The sequence below is a fragment of the Ursus arctos genome, unplaced genomic scaffold, assembly GCF_023065955.2.
Source record: "Ursus arctos isolate Adak ecotype North America unplaced genomic scaffold, UrsArc2.0 scaffold_2, whole genome shotgun sequence".
Lineage (NCBI taxonomy): Eukaryota > Metazoa > Chordata > Mammalia > Carnivora > Ursidae > Ursus > Ursus arctos.
This window is the reverse complement of record NW_026622874.1, coordinates 27,875,521-27,896,726: the sequence shown is the minus strand read 5'-3', so window position 1 is coordinate 27,896,726 and position 21,206 is coordinate 27,875,521. Positions and strand designations below refer to the sequence as shown.

Here is a 21,206-nt window from a genome sequence, read left to right as displayed (position 1 = left end):
TATGTTGACTGAGAACAAGTGTGGGGGTTTGAGTGGCGCTAAAGGCAGAGAAACAACCAGAAGCAGAAGTGGGTGGAAGAAGATGAAAGGCTCTGGTTTCAAGGCCACTGTGTTTCCTTTAATGTAGAGACAAGTTGCAAAGATTTGTCATTTTCAGCGGCCTGACAGTATACAAGGTAATCTGTATATCGATTCCTGTAATTGCCTTTTGGCAGGACCAATGCAAGGGCCAATCCCTGACAGTGTCCTAAGACTCCTCCCCCCCAAACATTACCTCACCTCCCGTTAGATGTTGGCATGGGTCTAGAGGGCTCCCAAAGACCCCTGGGGCCATTCAAGAATCTGTTTCTCCCCTTTTCCAAACTATTTACCTTTCTTGAAAGAGGAATTTCAGAGCCATTCCCAAGCTCTTAGGTTGCTTTGAAATACAGCTTATCCTTCCTTTTGCAAAGGGTAATTGTGGAGGAGAGACCAATAGAATACTCTAGAAACACAAAACAGAATTTCTCTGACAGAACAAAGATCCCAGGCCTTTCTCAGAGCAGCCCCAATATGACTTGGGGTGCATACTCTGTTGTCAGCAGAGTGGCGGTCTCTCCCAGTTTCCAGTGTTCTCCGAAGCACTCTTTTATTACCCGTACCTCACAGTGCCCTCTCTGGTGCTCGCCGTGGGTGATGCTGTTCTCATCGTCCTGCCTGAACCCCACTTCCTAACAGTTTCTCCCTGGGCTCCTCACTCGCAGGCTCCATCAGCACGAATACAGGGCACACAGACTAGTTTCCATGTTAGCCTAGGCAAAGCTTAATTACGAAGATAAACCTGCTGCAGAAAACAATCACGTAATGCATTCTCGAACGAAACAGGAGTAACCATGGATTATCTGTGCCCCAGCTTCCTTTCGTGCAATATTGGAGAGTTTATGTCTTGTTGTTTTTGGATAATCTCCCATCCAAGAATGGCACCAAGCTTGGCCCTATTTATTTTACCACCTCACCCAGTAATTGTAGCAAAAGTTAAACTTTAAGCACTATCAGCCTGTCTTGAACTCGGATACCAATGGCACAGAATTCGTGGGGCCGCCTCGAAGGGAAGTGAGTTAACACTGCACTGTGACCGGTAGGCTGCTTGTTTTTCCATCTAAATATCGAGCTGATTCATCTGATGTGTTGTGAAGGAGGCACGGATTCCTCCATCTTGTACATTTGAATGTTTCCTGGCAGGAACGTTCCCAATGAATAGCTTGTCATCAAGGCAGAGCAAGACTGAAGTCTCTCTGGGCCTTGGTGACCTCTGGGTGTGGTCTCACTCTGTTCCCAGGGACATGGGCCGCCTTCCATGCACCTGAGGAATGGCATGACGTTGCAGGTTGAATTTGGGTGAATCGATCCCTGCTACCCTACAAGAACAAGTAGTGTGCTGACCCAGTGAGGCACGCGGGATTAGTGAAGCATGAAAGCGCATTCAGGAACGTTGTCAGCCCTCAAGTTTGGCTAAGAGCAGAGGCTGGCAAACTATGGCGTATGGGCCAAATCTGGCCCTCAGCCTGTTTTTTATGACCCCAAGCTCAGAATGGTTTTTAGATTTTTTAAAAAGTTGTAAACAAGAAGAAGACTGTGCAACAGAGACAGAATGTGGCCCGCAAAGCTTATGTATTTACTATCTAGCCCTTTGCAGAAAAAGTTTGCCAAGCCCTGGCTCAGATTGTTTCGCTCTTTTGGAGAACATGGACTCTCTCTGAGTCCTGAGGTTGCAAAACTCCATGATTCTTCAATGCAATAGTCTTGGTCCAGGTCTTACCTGAATAGCCTACCATATGCATAATTCCAGCGGGAGCTTCGGGTTGTGTTTAAGATCTAAGAGCATTTCAACGTATCCTGGGGGGTAAAGAGATTAAGAAAGTATTAGATTTTCATTTTTATTACTTTTTCTCTGATTTTCTTTTCGTGGAATTTTATTTTTTCATTTGTTTTGTCTGTTTAAACTTGGAGTCACTCTTTGAAACCTGTGCAGAGTTCGGGGGGGGGGTGGGGAGGAACATTTACTCCATCACCACCAATAATATGACAATCGTTGTGTTTCCTGACACGATACCACTAAGACTTCTAAGCATGAGCAAATAAACTAGCCATTTTTATCATATTTGGTGAACCAAATTTCAGTGCCACAAAATAATTCTGACGGTGCCACAGAGTGTATGATGATGACATTGGCCGTTCTGTCCCTGGCAAGCTAGTGAAGTCCCTCTTTTTCTGGGGCTATGGGAGAGAGAGTTTTATTTCTCTTGATATCTCTACACAGAGTTACCAATGGAATGTTTAGACAGTTTAAAAAGCATACACACATTATTAGCAGGTCAAGTAGGTGTGAAGACATTCTTTTTTATTCCCGAAAGTCACAATTAGTCAAAACGCTCCATCCAAGCACAGTTCTTGATCATCATGTGATGTTTTTACCAACACATACATTACCAACATCTTAGAGGTGTTCAAGTTTTATTGCGCATTCTGTATTTTCTAAATAGCCACTTTTAAAAGAGAAAGACACAGTTTAGGTGAGGAAACAAAGAAAGCTCTAGGGCGTGCCTCGGCCTCCATGCTGCTGTCAGAGAAGCCGGTGCGAGGGGTGATAGCCTGAGCCTCCCCAGCCTCTCACTGCCCACACTACGCACCAAAGTCCACTTCCCTGATGCCTCTTCATGGAGCTTCACTGTCCTTTCAAGGTAGACCCTTAGCCTCCCTACTTGCTCTTTCCATGTGCTCTTCATTCTTTTTATTACACGTCCTCCAGTAGGGCCATTTCCACCATGTCCTCTCTGGTGGCTCCTCTACCGGCATTTCTACGGACTGGTACGGCGCCGGAGGATGCCAGGCGGGTTCCCTTGGAACTTTTCCTGCCACAAGCTCAATGTAGGTCCCTGCCGCAGCGACAGACGGAGAGACATGCTTTCCTTTTGCCACTTTTTCTAATTATCCCTGCAGCTCTTTCAGTCTGGCTGGGAGCAACCTGGGGGCCGTTGTGTGGGTCTCCCTCCCGCTCCATCCCCACCCCCGCCCCTGGCACATTAACATGACATTGCATGGTGTGCACAGAACGGGAACAGCTTCCACCAGCTGAAACCTCTGATCCCAAACCCACTAGAGAGTTTGGCTTTTGGATTTTGGCAAGAAGGCCTGTTGCCCATCAGGTCAGCATGAATAAAGATTTCTTTCTTCCTTTCTTTTTTAAAGTCAAGCACCAACTGACACTGCCCCCCCACCCCCAGCTCCCTTTCTCAAGACAATTTAACCCCTTCTCCCAAGTACATTTTTTTTTTCCTGAATGCATGGGGTTTTGTTTTATTCTTTTCCTGTGAGACAACCAAGAAATCTACTATACGTAGAATCTGAAAGCCAAATCAATTCCAAGCCATCTTATCATTTTTAAAGTATGTTTATCCAGCTTTGCAGTAGGAACAAGCAGACTGTTTGAAGGCCACATACTTTTCAAACCTTGGTTGCAACACGTTTGCCCCGTTTTGAAACTGTCTTTATCTAGCCGAGAAAACGAAAATCTATTTGACAAAGTGGCACTCTGGCCAGTTTATCTTGCAATATGGCTTTAGCTCACTGAGTCTATTGATTTCCTTAAATTAATGTTTACAGAATGCTACTGAATTTTGCTCAACAGAACATTGTTCTTTTGAAGGTTTGTAAAAAAAAAAATATGATACAGACTGTTATTGCCATGTGTTCCTTTGCTTAGAGGAAACATGAGGTGGGTTTTTTTTGTTTTTGTTTTAGTGTGTGTGTGTGTGTGTGTTTGAAGGACAGCCTTGAACTATAGCCACTTCCTATAAGCATTTACTCTTCAGATATTTAAGTAGCAAAACATGTTACTAGGGAAGCGAGCCTGCTCTTAGGCCCAAAGCTGCGTGGGCATTACGCCGACCCCAGTCCTGTACGGTCCCAAAAGCTGAATGCCACTTGGAACATCAGAGTGAAAGGGACTTTAGTCCCAAGCCTGGTTGCTGCCTCAGAACCTTCCTCTGCCTCATTTGGTTTAACCCGGCAGGCGCTGGCAAGTGGCTTCACAGCCAGTGCTCCCCAGATAATGCCAGGCCTTCCAAACAGAAGTGTGAGCATCCTAATAAAATTTAAACGCCATGTAGCCATTTGGTGGGAACTCTAAATATAATAGTTCGTTCTTTGACCATGGCACTCAGCGATTAATATACAAAACCTAATCTCTAGTGATGATTTTCAAACTGGCCTTCCCAGGGAAGCACCCAATGGCCCTTCAGCTCCTGACGGGGATTCAGATCACAATCATGAAGTGACTGAAATAAAACTTAGGAAATACAAAGCAACTTTCTCAACTTGTTGACTCAGCCAATAAAATTGCTCAAGCAAACATACTCAAAGCGTCGCTCAAAATACTGCCTTGTACACATTTGCTCATCACAGTGAAACACTTCCCAGGAATTGGACTCTAAAGAAAAAGGTTCAGAGCATCACCTTACATTTGGGTGGTATTTTATGCTTCCCAAGGCACAGTCACGTTCGCTCTCCCACCTGACCCTTCCCCGCCATGACGGGGCGGCAGGACACAATCCCACAATGCACTTCGCGCGGCGTCCTACGCCACGTCTTCCTTCCGGGCCCGCCAGTCCGCGGGCGAGCGCGCAGGGGGCACCCTTCGTAACAGCGTGTCGTAGCCATTTTTCATAACTCCAGGTTTCCTCCTCTGCCTCGGACAGGAAAATTCAGTGAGGATGAGACAGTGGAGGGGAGCAGCAATGTCGTGTCTGTTCTTGCCTTTTCATCTGATAATCTCTTTGAGGAGTTTCTAAAGCATCTGAGTTTATCCATTTAAGTCCACTCTGTCTGCAGTGTAAGTCCCCAGCTTGTGCCACTGCCGTCAGGAGCTCTGTCTCTCCTTGATCAATATTTACTTAACAAACAGCAGGGATGGGAGAGTTCGTTTGGAGGAATCATGTGCGCACCACGGTGAATGAATGCTCGGGAAAGTACTTCAACTTTGTCTCCTTCCCTAGGACCTTTGTGTGCATGTGTGCGCGGGCGCGTGTGTGCGTGTGCAGAGGCCCTTTCTCTTTTTCGCTTCTCCAAAGACACTTAGAAGTCATCTAGATAATGCCTCGCAATATGTGATTAGTGCACTGTTTACACTCTAAGAGAACTCGTGATGTAAATTCAGTTTTGAAAGTCCCAAGTTCGATTTTCCTTTTATGCTCCTACCCAGGTTAAACATTTTGGAAAGACTCTTGGGCTGAACAAGATGCACGAGCATCCTCCTTTGACCCGGTTCAGATAAGTGGGAGGGAAAAAGATGCAGATGGAAACAATGAAACAGTTTTAACAAGGCAACTCTAACTGCATATTTCTGATGGCATTATTTTTTTTTTTTTTTGAAAGCCCAAGGAGAAAAGTAGCTCTCCAGATTTTCAAAGCTGCTTACCCAGTTTTTGGAATTAAATGTGTCTAACGCTAATAATAAATATGAATACCACGGCGCTCAAGTTTAGAGAGCACTATTCTTTCAACTTCACCGAAACAATTGCTTGAAGGCTCAAGTCGGTGTCTCCAATACAGTTGACTTGGAGGCATGTGGGTCTAGTTTGAGGGGTTTTGTTTCTGTTGTGGGTAGAGGCTGGGGGAGGCTGGGGGAGTTATTTATTTATTTGATTTTGTGAATTGGAGTTGTAAAGCCATCTGAAATATTCATGCAGAATTGTCTGAGAAGCCCGTTTCTGTTTTATTTACTGCACAGTAGAACAGCCACAGTGGATTAGTTCTACAATACCCGTAACAAAAGCCCAACAGCTGATGCATGTGATGTTAGGAGGTGACAAAACAGTTAAAGTATGCTGCTGGCTACAGGCAAGCAGTCAGCAGATGCAGACAAAAGGGTTTGTGACAAGAATAACTCTCTCTCCAAGGCGAGCAGTGAAGAGTATCCAAAATACCAGTACCCTTTTCTCCTTGACATTGTCTTCTTACAGTCAGCATTTTATTGCCCTTTTATAGTATTAAAAAAAAAAAAAAAGTGGAGGAGGAAGAAGAAGGAAAACCCACACACAAACTAATTCACCAAAATACTAGCCCCGATGTGACTTTTCCATCCATCAAATTTTACTCCTGCCCATACATAGGTTCCCTTTTCCCTTTCCCTGTCAAGGTAAGTTTGAAAAAAAAAAAAAAAGTTTAAAAGATGAACTGAATAGATGATCTCCCTTGATAAGATTGTAATCTATTGACAACCCTGATAAGCCACTTGAGCCTTTGGTGATTGGGGAGGGGTTTGGGGAGAGAGCTCAGTGCCTGGTTTGTTTTCTCTCCGTTTCAGCAAAAATCATTTCACTGATGAAATTAGGCCAGTGGACCAGTTTTTAAAGGGGATTGAGGATGGAGAGGTATCCATGGGAAACTGTGCAAGGCGCGAGGTTTAGGTCTCCTGCAAGAGACGAAGGGATGAGCTTCTGGATATTTCAGAGGTGTGAAAAATCAGCTTCTCTGTCTCCAGAAAATAGGAGAGGCTGTCTTCTTTTTAACCTTTGTAATTCCCCTTCTATTCTCTGTGACATTCATTCAGCTGCCAAGAGCGTTTGGCAAGGTTTGGGCCAGCGAGCACACTTCCAGTGACCACTAACCTTGGTATGTCCTGACACTTATGATGAGTGTCTGCAGGACACAGAAGGCAGGCAGCCTGCTATGTCAGGCTTTTATTATGTACTGCAGAGGCTAGGGACAGTCAGTTTAATAAAACAAATCATCCTTGAAGGTAAAGCAACTGGGAAGAGGAGGAGGAAGACAGGGGAAAAATGTGTCTTTGCCACTCATTCTGAGGGGAAAAAAAAAAAAGAACAGCAAAACAGCCCCCCACCCAACACACCGTGCATGTGTGCACGTGTACTCGTGTGTGCGCACGCACGTGCACAACCCAGCCACAGCTGGAGCAGACTTGAAAACATCCTCCCGATTTGCCCATTTCATCACAGCCCATAAGGCCCTTGTTTGCTCGGAGGAGACTCAAGTACAAACGATTGTGATGAAATTGGTAGATGCTGATAGCCAGCCCCCTTCAAATTTATGAGTGCATTCAAGTACCTCGTCGCAATTATATTCTCCTCCAAATATCAAGGCAAGGAGAGGCAAGACCATTTGGGGTGAGGTTCCTATATTGGGATGCCTTTTTATCAAGCAGAGTTTCCATTCTCCTCTCCTGAAGAACACTCAGCACAGCAGCTCCCACAATAGCTTCAGAGTTCCAGCCAGAGACTTTGGAAGCCTTTTGTTTTTTCCCTGTGGCATGTCCAAAGGCATGGCCTTCCCTCCCCCCTCCCAGCAGCCTGCATTGTCTTGCATTCCAGGGACTTGATTGACTGTTGCCACCTGATGCTGAGGAGATACTCTGGGGTTCATTCTGCAGATTGTTGGGTTCTATTAAAAGAAACCTAGATAAGGGACTACTTGTCACTAAGGGATTTTCTGCAGATGTTTATTAGTGATTGGAAATCCATTAGGTGTGAAGAGGTACAGAAAAATATGGGCAACATCATTCTCGTAAGCCTGAATTCTAAGACAGCTCCCCCCAAAAATCAGAAAGGACCCCGCTTTTACTCTGTTAAATGGAAATGGGGAAAGTTTTAAAGCAAAAGGGGGTAAGGGCTCTTTTCTCGATATTTCTACCTGTGGATGGAATTCCTTGGCACTCTCTCAAAAGATCAGTTGATACTCATCAGTTTACCTCTCTGGAGCCACCAAAAAAGATTAATTGCTCTAGCATTAGAGGATCTCATTATCAATTGCTTTAAACCAGCCCAATCTGTTGTAGGAGTATTGCCTCAAAGTAAGCCCTAAATTAGCAAACCATTTCATTTGTTCAAAAAGAATTCCTCCTTTCTCAAACATAAACCAATATCCTAAGTCTCCTCCTGGGAATCCTTTGTACCATTCACGTTTATTTTGAAGTGACTAGCTCTTCTGTGGTTTTTCTCAGTCACAGATCCACAGCTTGTCAAGGTTTTGATGCCCCATACAAATAGAAATTACTGAAAATGCATTAAAAGGGAGCCAGCATGGTTTAATGATAAGACACCTGGACATGTTATTTCATATGGGTCTCTTGTTCTCATAATTTATTCATCTTGTAGAGTCTCATAGTTTCTTCATCTAGATAATGACTTTTGAGGTCTATTCTAACTCTTTAAATGCTATCTTTTTTTAGCATTATTTTAAAATTTCCTTTTTTTTCTTTTTCTTAAGTATCGAGGGAGAAGGTAAGTGTGACTCCAGAGCAGTATGGAGTAAAACAGAAGGCAAGCTCGCATGATGAAAGACTATACAAAACAACGTTGTTAAGCATTGTTGGGGGATACACAGAATAGAAACCGTGGCTCTTTATCGAAAGACATCTCAGGGCAAATTCATACAACTAGATAGAAGTAGGTGAAAAATTAAACAACACAAGACACAAATACAAAAAGATGGTGAAAGATAGCCCAAGATTACCACCAAAAGAAATGAATGTTTAAAACAAGATAAAACCCACTAAAAACCATCAACAAGCATGGCGAATGATAATAATTGTGTGGGAGCTGCCCACACAGCCCCTCCCCAAAGAGGTTACTTTGACTTGCCCTCAGGCACACCCTAGAACTACCCTCCTCCCCCCCCCTCCCCCAGTCCTGATGCTTTTCTAGATGGGTCTCTCTTCTGACCATCTCAAACAATACCTCTGCTCCCTTGGCCCCTGGTACTCCAGACCACCCGTGGGGCCCTTGGTGTGGAGGAGCTTCTGGTCTTTTCTGACTTCCTCCAGAGCAGCCATCATACCCTGTGTCCCACACAGCTCTCTGCCATGCCCTGCTGCGTCCCCACGAGTTCAAGGAACATAGATCTTTGTCATGCCTCTGTTGCCAATGGCCGGGAAAACCACACTTCTTGAAATGTTTATTTTAATAAATGCCTATGATTATGTTTCTGTAGCATTTGGCTAACAGCTCCCAAACCAAGTAGTTAGAGTGGGTAGTCGTACTGCCTCGCTGTTCTCCAGCCAGATTCCCTCTCTCAACAATGCCCATCTGATAAAATGTGAAGGATTATCTTTGAGGGAAGCAGGGAGAGTACTCAAAAAGGCTGCTTAATGACTACTTATTTGGTGTGAGGTGAGTGGGAGAGCTAATCTCTCCTCCAGGCTCCTCCTATCCCACAAATACTCAGGTATCTGCAGGAGTTTTAGGGAGAAATCACCAGCATTCTGTAGAAAATCCAGATGAATTCTCATCAGGGAACGGCCATTGGGAGTGTATTGGTTTGCACATCCATGGGGGACAAGGGGATGTTTGGATGATTTGGGGGAGCCGTGTCCTGAGAAACTGGCTGGGGTGTATGTCTTTGGAAGGGGCTACTCAAAATTTTCACTTTTTCTAGATTCTGATAGGCCCCAGATGGGGTCTTTCTTTTTTCTGGGGAATGACTAATTTTCTTTACAAAAGACAAGTGACTTACCATTGGAAGGAGTGAACTTCTTTGTCCAATTTTAAATGTATAAAACAGGGATGCCTGGTGATCATTTTAATTTTCCTTAATAGTCACTGTCATTATAAAACGGTCCATTGCACAAATGGAGAAAGAGTGGGAGAAAGAGATCAAATCTCTTCGACATGACAATACCTCCCTTTTACTTGGTAAAGTGGCGTATGTGACCTGAGATGGAAATCTTTCCCCTCCTTGGTGTGTGTAGACAGATCTGTCTTAGTGCAGTTACTTCCTATATGTCTGCACTTACTATAAAAATACAACATTGCTAATGCAGAAGTACCTCACTAAAAGACATCTACCGAGAGTCTGTGTGTACTTGGAAAATTCACAGAATGGCTCTGCAAATCCTGTCTTGGTGTGTAGAAAGAGAAGCCCCGCTTTACCTTGAGTAACTGACAAAGAGCACTAAGTAAGTACATCAACAGCTACCCCTTTCCCTGGACAAGACATCGGACTATTAAATAAACAATTAAGAACACATACACACGCACATGTTAATGGCTGTGGAAGAAAAGGATAAACAATTCGGGGCGCCTGGGTGGCTCAGTTGGTTGAGCGTCTGACTCTTGATTTCAGCTCAGGTCCTGATCTCAGGGGCGTGAGATCAAGCCCCATGTCAGGCTCTGCGCTCAGCTCGGGGTCTGATGTCCCTCTCCATCTGCTCCTCCCCCCACCCCCGCTCCCACTCATGCTCTCTCTTTCGCTCTCATTCTCTCTAAAATAAATAAGTAAATAAATAAATAACTTTTAAAAAATAAAAAGATATTTGGAGGATATTTGTCTTAGAATGTAAGAACTTTGAAAAATTCCCTTCATCTGTCTGAGCCTCAGTCTTCTCCACAGTAAAAAGGGGGCAATGACACCTTATAGAGACGTTGGGAGAATTGAATAGCATGATTCACAGTCCGTACATAGCATAGCACCTGACACATAATAAGCACTCTAGAATGTTAGTTTTTGTTATTACTATCAGCTGCATGAATCACTCTTATGGAGCAATTCTAATCTCAAAGTAATTTCCGACGTAGAATTTTAGGACTCAGTACAGATTTTGTATTTTGGGACTCAGTGTTAATGTCATTATCTTATCCCTGTCTGTATGTAGAGCACTTTATGGTGCATATTACTCTCATATACAGTTTAGCATTTGGGTCAACAGTCCTCTGCTGCTATGAGCAGGAAACAGGATTTAGGTTTTCTTCATTTACAGGGGCTTTCATTGCTATCAAAGGCCAATGATCTCTTATTCTACTTTTGAGAACACACGTTGTTTTCATAATGGAAATCCAAAGGAAATAGAATTCAAGTTCTGAAAGGGTAGCTGGAGACTTGCACCTGGAATACACCTGTTTAATGAAGTGGGGAATCCCAACAGTGTGTCCCCTTTTCTCACCCAAATTTTCAGGAAGGAATCCTGTTTTTTCCATATGTCTGTGTGTATCCTTTGCACAAGTCCCTTTCTAAAACTTCACAAAGCTGTCCACCCTACATTACAGTGCTACTATATATAACAACTTTACATAAGAGAATAGAGGCCGGCCATTTTTAGCAAATGCAGGTGCCATGTAAGCCCCTTTCTGAAAGAAAGAACTTAGCTCAATTTCCTTTGAAGAACTGGAGACTTGAAACTGAAAACTTTATTAATGCCATTGTCTCCTTGTATCAGCAGGTTCCAGAGAGATTCCTGGAAGTTGCGCAGATCACATTACGAGAGTTTTTCAATGCCATTATCGCAGGCAAAGATGTTGATCCTTCCTGGAAGAAGGCCATATACAAGGTCATCTGCAAGCTGGATAGTGAAGTCCCTGAGATTTTCAAATCCCCGAACTGCCTACAAGAGCTGCTTCATGAGTAGAAATTTCAACAACTCTTTTCGAATGTATGAATAGTAGCAGTCCCCTTTGGATGTCGAAGTTGTACGTGTCTAGATTTTGATTTCATATGTATGTGTATGGGAGGCATGGATATGTTATGAAATCAGCTGGTGGTTCCTCATCATCATCTTTCGCTCATTTTCTTTTGTTTTCCATTGCAAGGGGATGGTTATTTTCCTTCGGTCTTTAGTTTACTTTTGCCCGAGGCCCTTAACATTTGGAGACTTAAAATAGGGTTAATTTTCAGGGAAAAAGAATGTTGACGTGTGTAAAATCTCTATTAGCAAGGAAAGGCATTTTAAAGATGCTTCTGCTTGATTGATGGTTTATCGCAAATGGCAGTTGGCAGAGGGAGACCCGTGACACAGCGCCGCTCCACAGACGGTGATGTGTCTCTTGTTTTTACTGCTAAGAAGGCCAGAAAACTCAATGAAACCACTACATAAACGTAAATATTTTGTTTGGTTTGACCTCCGTAAGTCACTTTTTATTATATGTTTAAAAATAATGCCAGTGGCAGATGAACAGCTCACTTTTCAAAAGTTACCCCAAAAGGCTAAATTTCAAAAAGAAAATAGTCACTGTGAAGCCTTTCTGTAAGAGAAATGGCACGTAGCCCAAACGAGTACCAGTTTCATACGGAGGCGAAGCAATTCTACACATAACTGACTCTTTCTTCGAGATGAGGCTGGAAATTCATACCCGATCTTCACATTACCTCTCTCAATTCTACAATCGGTTCTTCATCATAAGTGAGTATAGATCATTTTTCGTAGAGAACAGCCCCTTCGACGTCATTTTCTATTATCTTACTTCGGGTATTAAAAGGCACATACGTTTCAAATGTACTCTTTGCTCAACTTTGTTTATATGCTTCAACGAGTTATTATGTCTGTTTAATATTTAACACTTTTTTCAAAAAAAAAAAAAACCCACAACCCTATTTTCTGAACACCGTTCTCTAGTAAGGAATAAAGGACATCCCAAGTTGACCATAGAATTCCTGCCTAGGTTAGACTCTTGTTGACAGCTGTGAGCGGACTTGATCTTCACCTCCGAAGAGGAGCACATGTAAGGATGACCTCTTTCCATACACGATCCCACACTACCCTGATGGATATTCAAAGTGGTGACAGTCTAATTAAGTGTTTCTTCATTTTAGGTACAGCATTTTAAAGCAACTGATAAACTCTCTTCGAATTCAGAAGCTAGTACTGACCAAAACGTGTGTATAGGCAGCATAGGAGAGGTTGGGGTTAACCCAAAAGACACAATTTCAGCACACATAAGAAAGCTGGCTGCTATTTTATGCTTTCTTCAATGGTTCTCCTCTTCTTCCTTTTGTTCTCTTTTTCCAGTTTCTCCAAGGTGTACGGCGTCCCATACTTGCTTTTAAAAAGTCGTTCGGCATTCACGCTTGTTTTCTCAGATGAGTTTTGTGTGCAGATGCAGTAAGAATTCTTGTTCGTTCTAATAGGCTTTTCCTGACCCCCTCCCTCCCCTTAGGTCATTTGATAGACACTTAAAATGACACAGGAACAAACCTGGTATTTAGATTATACCGAACACAAATACCGTTTTTCCTTAATTTTCATAAAAGTTGCATTTGACTCTGGAGAATGCAGGTTGACCCATGTGACTAACTAGCTGACCCAATCGCTGTAACTTACCATCATTTATAAATTCTGCTGATGGACAGGAATGTATGGAGGCAATTATTGTCAGCACAAAGCCTTAAAACCTGCTGACTTTAAATTAAACGGCACAGTCCTATGATGCCCTGCGTCACTCAGGAGGCTAACGGGCTCTTGCAGTGTGGACAGAGTGCAGCGACACAGGCTGGAACACCACTGGCTTCTCTCTGCACCCCCAACCAAATGCATCATCCAGCTCGTGCTCCCCTATGGAGCACACACAGAGCCAGCAGATCCCATTTGTTCTTGTTCCGGCTCGCTTGGGGGGGGGAAAAAACATGTTCAGATAATCATTACATTGGAATAAAATGCAAACCAAAAAAAAAAAAAAATCCAATCAGCACAAAGTAGGGAAGCAATCTCAACTTGTGGTCACACTCTTGCCTTGCTTCATGTGAAAGAGTAGGAATTCATTGTTCACGTCATGATACCACTGGGTCTTTGCTGTTCCGTGTGATTCATATCAACATTGTGTTGCCATTTGCAAGGTAGAAGGCAAAACCGTAGTGTATTCACCTGTGTAGACAGACGGCTAGTATCTTCTGAGCTGGGGCGAATTCAGTCATGATTCCAGGCTCATTTGGATCTTTAGTATTATTTTCCCCTGCCTTTCTAATTTAAGTAGACAAATTCAGCAAAAGGGTGTGTTCACAACCAATGTTGATGTGCTTATCTATGATAATATCCGCTCAAGGTTCACTGAGGCATAGAAATGATTTCAGAGTAGAAATTGCATGAGGATAAACTCACCTCTTTGTTCGATCACTTTTGCTTTTAGGTGGTTTTTCCCCTTTTACGATCACAAAATCTTGTGCCTCCCAGTGCATTGGAAAGTGACAAAAGCCTGTCTCTCAAAATTTCTACTTAACAATTCTGGGTTTTGTTTTGTTTTGCTTTGTTTTTTAATCACCATCTTTCAAATCTCAGCTCAACTCTCACCAAGTGAAAATTGGCTACTTGGGAGAAAGTTAACTTTCTATGAAGGTGGGAGGGTGAAGGATGAGGGACAGTTTGCATAGGAAAAAAGAAGTCTAAAGTGCATGTTGAGATACGACATTACCACTTATTTTCTGCTAACCCTAAATTATTTTTGCATATACACTTGAGGTGATAGTCTGTGCCTAGACCTAAAATGCACCAGCGGGGGGATTTTTAAAAATCCTTCAAAATACCAGTTTTTTCCCACAAGTACAATTGTTCTTGTGCCTTCTGTGGCTTTCGATCTCATCTTTTTGACTTTATTTCCAATTACTACAGCTGCAATAAACACTAGATTTTTTTTCTGGCTGTTTGACATAACGTTGATAGCTATGCATATTTTGTGTCTTTTTAAAACAAAGCGGGAGAATACGTTTTTGAAGAAGAGAATTTTTAGAACAGTTTGATACCGCAAATTATTTTTTCTTCAATTGTTTGAGCAGCATTCGAGTTTTGAAAATTCTTGTAGAAGCCAATTTTTTGTAACTGTGGTGCAAATCTTGTGTTTTCTTAGCCTAATGAAAAGTAGTATAGAAGCAATATTTCATACCATGTGCTGTATATGTGTGTGCAGGTATGTGAACATGAAGACACACACACACATATACACACATGTAAAAATATACATATATATATGCGTGTGAAGTGGAAAGCTTACCTTTTCCTATCTAGATTTAAGGACCTATTTTAGACATTTGTTATGTTTTGTGAAAAGAATGTTCTATTTGCAACAACAAAACATTTAATTCTTACTGTATCTCTGGCTGTTTAATGAGGACGTTTCACATTAAATGGTAAAACAACGTGGAAGATGGTAGAATGTAGTAATTATTTAAGGAAATGTTCACCCACATATTCCTGAAGTTTGCTTTGTGCCTCCGAGTATTATTTAATTCAAGTGTTTTATGTTTGCAGAATCTTTGTTGCTGTGCTAGGGATGTGGGTGAATATCATTTTTAAAAATGTTAAAAACAACAAAAAAAAGCAAAACAAAAACACTAAAGCAAGAGGGGAACTTTTATAAAGCAATGTAAATATTTAACCTCATGGCTGTTGTTACGTAAGACATGAGATTTTAATAAATAACTACATTCTCACAACATCTATTGAATTTATTAGGAACACTACAGTGACTGTATAGACAGTTGAAAGCATTCTTGAAAATCCTGCTCTCTACTTTTAAAAGATAACAGTCTCTTTCATCAGATGTCAAGGGCAAGGGTAATGCAGTTTCTGTAAATTTATGAAATTTCTTTTCTATGTACATGAAAACACTTAGTAACCACCACTACACACACACACACACACACACACACACACACACACACACACAGGTTAATACTAAGTCATAAAGCTGAAGATTTGGGGGGCTTTAAAAATAGGATGTCCCTCAGAAGCATTCATAAATCCATCAAAGAAAAAGTGGTTTACAGACTCCCTGAAAGCAGTGTACATGTGAGGACAGAGCAAAATCTCTTTGCCATGTATATTATAGAATATTCATTGATGTGAATAGTACAAATGTTTCCTTCTGGTACAAACTCTGTGCTTGCAAATTACAAGACGCATTGTTTTCAAAAAGCTCCCCTTAAAAGAATGTAACTGGTTTATCTGAGTAAGCGGTTACTGCATTGCACTTAAATGTTCTGTTGAAGGAAATGCAGTTTTGTTTTCTGTAGATCTGTTGGTTGTAAACCATCTATAAAACTAAAGCTAAAATGTTCATATTCAGAGCTGGGATCAAAACCGGTATTTAACCTTTGCATCTTCTTATAATTATCCTTCTAAGAATATAACAGGATCTGGATGCGTCTGGACTTTGAGTCTTTCCACTGAGCCCTCTCTCAAATCTGGCACCTCTAAAATGCACAAACATGAGCAGAAAAGGCAAACAGACTGGCCCTCTTTTGTGAAGACGTATTCATTCTGTGTTTTAAAAATATTCTAATCCTCCACGTGGGGGGAAAAAGCATTTTCAAATTGTAAATTACCACTTCAAGATTAGAATTAGAAAAACACGTATTTGGGGTTGGTCTCAGCGCTACCTACAAGAATCAAAGGTCATGGCTTCTCCCAATGTTGTCCCAGCCACTTCTCATATGTATATAGTATAAACCGTGACAAAACACTGCCTTTATATTATTTAGCAATATGTTGTAAATAGCATTATTAAGCTCTTTTTTTGTAATAAAGACCCTTTGATTTGAGTATAGTACAATAACTGAACTGATAAAGTCAATTTTTGATTTTTTTTTTTTTTTTTTTTTAGCTAGAGGCAATTTCAATTGTGGATTTTTGTTGTTGTCTATTGTTCTGAAGACTTTGCATAATTTATTGGTTTAATTTATCCTAATTTATTTGATGAAGGTGTACAATTTTGTATTACCAAGGATGTACTGTAATATTAATTGATATGATAAAAAAAATGAGACTCCCTGTCCATATTAAAAAGAAAATAAAAAGGTGCAGTAGACAATTGATTTTAAAGTAAAAGTACAAAAATTTAGTTTGGCAGCTACTAAATTTTAAAACAGAAAAAAGTTGTTTGGGGGGTGGGTGGGTAGGGGGTTTTACTTTGTGTGTTTTAAGCTTTTGTATACTCTCCAAACTTACCTTTTGCTTTGTACCACTTAAAGGATACAGTAGTCCAATTGCCTTGTGTGCCTTCCATCTTCTCTTAAACTGAATGTATGTGCAGTATATATGCAAGCTTGTGCAAAATAAAATATACATTACAAGCTCAGTGCCGTTTGATTTTGTTTAAACACGTGACATTTAACTTTTGGACCTGTGTCCATTTTTAGGACAACAGGCTAGTTGTGACTAATATCCATTACGGAGCTTTGCTTTCATTAAAATGCTTAATTACACAAGTCTAACATGAATGCATGCGACTCCTAGAAATGATCTTTTTTTATTTCGGACTGTTGTAGGAACTGGCTGGATTTCTCTGTGAAACCTCTTCTCACAGATTTAGCTTTATCTAGCCCTCAAAATTTAAAAATGACAAAAGCTTTGGCTCAAAACAATGTTGTGAACTAAATTTAATTCAACAATTGCAAACATCTAACGGTTCTAAGAACAAGGAGAGATGTTCCCAAAAGTCAAAGAATGGCAAATACATCACTTGAAATATGGGGAGGGAGAACTCATATTGTTTATACTCTGGTTAGGCTCAGAACTAAGTACTAACGTAAATTTCCAAAATCTTTCTAGAATGTTCCTTCACACATGACTGGCAGCATGTTTCATACTAGGAACACTGGTCCTATGGCTTTGGAAAATTTCCTTTATCTCTTTCGCTTTGGTTTAAAATCCTGTTTCCTTTATCCTTGAATCAGGAGCAGGAAGAATTAGCAAAAGTCCTTTATCTACCTGAAATTGACTCTATTATCCATCATTCACAGCCACACCTCCATTTCTGGCTTCCGTATTACTGTAGACTGAATCTTCTTAATCTCAGATTTCTTTTGCTTTCACCTAAATGATGAAATTGTATTTTGACCCTGCTTACACAAAGGTGCTTAGAATCAGTGCAATATCAAAACTATTAAATAATAACAGTGTTTTTCCACTTAGTTATTTTTCTATCAATGGAACAGATTAAAATTCCAGTCCTAGTTTAACTGGGCAAAAGAGCACATGCTATGTGTCTCTACACCAAAATATTTATTCCCTGATTGGAGAAAAAAGAGAAGCTCCCCCTCCTTCCACCTGCTCTTGGAAGGAAGAAGGCACTTGAAGTCATATAATGACTCTTCTATCTTCTTGTATTTATTTAAAACTGATGTGCTGATAATCCAAGTAGCAACTAAATCACTAAGAAGTTACAGCAGGTGGTAACGGTTTTTGATGGGTTTATTAAAAACATAGCACCAAATCCTTCCTTTTGTGACTCTAAATTATCCAGTGGCATTGGTCTAGAACAATATGTACTGACCCCCTGATCACAGACCGTGTTCCACAGATGCCTCCATGTCTGCCAGTACTCATATTCTACTTGAAGTACAAGCTCTACAAACTAATAATAAAGACAACGCTGGCTTTATTCATTGTTATCACCATCTATCATCATAAACGATTTACAAGTTTTTCTTAAAGACTAACAGCTAAAAAGCACCCCATTTCCACAATTCATTTACTACCACATGCTGAGGTAAGGAATAGATGCCCCTGAATAAAAGTCACAGGAAAACATCAAATGTTTGCCGCGTGTTGCCAACTCCTGGAATCTATGAATACTCCTGTATTTTAAAAGGCATGAAATACAAGGAAAGTCTATAAAAGGAGAAGAACTAATACAGCTTTTAAAACCTGTTGGTAGGATGTCTAAACAAAATTGTGAAAGATCACTGAAGAAATAAGTGTGCTACACCCCCTTGGCCAATAATCTAACGCTTTGGAGGGAGGGTCAAGACACTGGCGTCAAAACTTGAAGGGTAACTTCTTTCACTAAAGGGAAAATAATCAAGAGAGCACTGCTTTGGGTGTCACAAGACTTTCCTTTAACCAGTTCATTTCTAAAAATCGTTACTACCCAGGGAAACCTAGACAAGACACATAACCCCTGAGACACATGTAACCCCCAGAAGAATCTGAAAAAGGTGAATGGATTCTTGGGATCAGTGTAGCCACCCTGTTGACTTTCTCTGACAGATTCCTATGTGGGGAAAAAAACGGTTTATTAAAATATTTTTGCTTCTCATAAGAAAGGCAATTTAAGATGCGGGACAGGGCAAGTGTAAAATTCTGAAGTTGGCCAAAGGTGACTTGGGATCCTTTTCTCTCTGTTCACGATCCATTCTTGCTTCAATGTCTCTGTCCTTGGCCAAGCATTTGGCACTTCTGTGCTTCCCCAGCTTCCCTCTGTCCAAAGGGATGAGCCATCCAGTAAAGTTAACCAGCTACCATGGAGTTGGTGTGTTTCTCTTCCAGGGGTATGTGCATAAAAAGATACATGGTGCACTGGAATACATTTTACATTTTCATATGAGGTCCAAGGTCACCTGAATATGAGTGATGAGGGGCTGGAGGCCTCTCCCAGAAAACATGAAGCCAGGTCTTTGGGGTGGTATCACTCATGGCTACACGTGGCCTGAACGCAGTTCTGTCTGTCAAAGCATTTCTGCCTCTCAGGTTTCTTTCCCTTCCACTCCAGGACTTGTTTCCTGCCCACGATCATAGAGTCCTTCCAAATGTCCCCAAAAACCATTCATAAGGACTCACAGAAGGAGGGACCCTTCTCCCCCTTGGATCTTGGAGAATTTCCTGGTAGAGGAAACTGATTAGCACTCAAGAAATTTTAGAGATAATCAAATTCAGTGGCTTTTATGCCCAGATCTCTAAGGTAATATGATATTATCTCAGGGGCCACCAGGTTGAGAACTTTTCTAACCAAAGGAGATTCATCTTTATAGTAAGATACAATAAAATGTTCATTGGGGAAAAAAAAGAGTTCTCTGCTTGAAATAACAATGATCTTGTCGGGTGCGACGGAGCAGATCTCTAAGTATGAATATGAGTAGTAAATAGCAAGTAAATTCTGCCGTACGTTCATTTAAAGAAAGCCATTTTCTGCTAAACAACAACCCAAGACTCATTGGGTAGAGTAAGGGATCTTTAAGGATGAATGTGAAAATTAAATAAGAGCGTCTGTGAGTTCTGTCAAACCTTGGAAAAAGAAAGAGAGATCATTCTTACAACATAGAGCATAGAAAGACATGGGTTTGTACTCAATCACTATTCATTCGTTTCCTTTCTTCTCCCATGGTTGATGGCTTTTGTCAGCTCGCCATGTTGTTTTAAGTCATGAGGGAAGAATTATGTCCAGACCCATTGCAACTTCTCGGGGCATTCGAATTTTGAAGAACGCAGAAGTTCTTCAGGCACTAAAAGCTTCTCTCCCACACTGACCATTTCCCCAGGCCTTTGCCCTCAGCCTCAGGCCTGGAGCTGCTGCGGCCACACCTCCAGCCAGCCATGCTTGGGTAGGCCCCAGAATAGGAGAGAAGCAGCTTAGAAAGATTAAGGTGCCACAACAGCCTGAAACAGAATCACTCAGGCTGCCTCTACCCTGGCAAAGGGGAGGGTATTTTTTGCAAAGCCCCCTGCTGAGTGTCCAGGTGCTAGCTAGACAGGCTCAGGAGATAGTTTGGCAGCCACCCTGGAAAAAATGCCTGTGTCTCTGCAAATAAATGTGCCAGTGGAGAAAGCACTGGGTTTTCCCCATTGGTTGTGCAAATAGTACTCCGGGCTTTGCTGGTATTGGAAATTCCTTGGTGTGAGTAGCTCTAGACCATCAGAATTGGGGCAATGGATTTCTTGTCATTGTTGTTACCCTTGACCTGTTGGGAAATTATTCCAAAAGTCAATGGTCCTATTTCCAATTACTCACAAGTGGAAAATCTTCAGTAACCAGAGGAAATGTTCTCCCTAAATCCCGGCTCAGCAACTGACAGTAAGGTGGAGCAAAAGAGTCTTGAAGTCTGGCACAGAGGAGGGTCAATGATTAGGCACCCAAGCCTGATATGGGTGTGTGCAACTGAAAACCTCATGAATAATTATACATTACCAATGGAGTATTATATATGTCTTTTCTCCATTGATAATCAAGAATTTATAGAATCAACACTATGGTTAGATACGTGAGAAATCTCGGTGAAGTGGGTGCATTTCTAAGCAAAAAGAAGGTATCAAATTTTACTCTATAAGTGAAAAAAAAATTAAAAGAACCAAGGCCATGGAAGAAATTGTAAAAGTTGTCCAAAAAACAAAACTAAAACAAACAGTCTCTCCTCCTCCAAAGGCACTTGGCCTTTATAGTTTTATGGGTGAAATATATCAAATATTCAAAAAGAGATCATATTGGATAAACAGTTCATCCCAATTTGTTTTACGAAGCACACATCTAGTACCACAAATGCAAAAATGCCAAATAAAAATATAAGTAAAGTTAGTTGAGCAGTGTAGTAAAAAAGAAAAAATGCCATACTACCAACAAGCAGCTTTCATTATTTGTAATAAACTGGAATGCAGGAAGATCTGGACTTACTTCTTGGTGAAAAGCAGGAATAAGTTTCTTGATGTTTTATCTTTCTTACCTCCTAATGACAATGGAAAC

General features: G+C 41.3%; 1 protein-coding gene across 8 annotated transcripts in view; it reads left to right on the top strand.

The window, feature by feature from the left end:
* The window catches only part of PROX1 (prospero homeobox 1), a 56,678-nt gene extending 40,130 nt beyond the window's left edge, over positions 1–16,548 (top strand). For 7 of the 8 annotated variants that reach the window (XM_057315691.1, XM_057315687.1, XM_057315690.1 and 4 more), the window contains one exon: positions 11,207–16,548. In XM_057315691.1, coding sequence (XP_057171674.1) covers positions 11,207–11,395 — 189 coding nt within the window. In that variant the 3' untranslated portion in view covers positions 11,396–16,548. The remainder of the gene's footprint in view (positions 1–11,206) is intronic. The other variant, XM_057315694.1, reaches the window with a different exon arrangement.
* Positions 16,549–21,206: the final 4,658 nt, after the last annotated feature.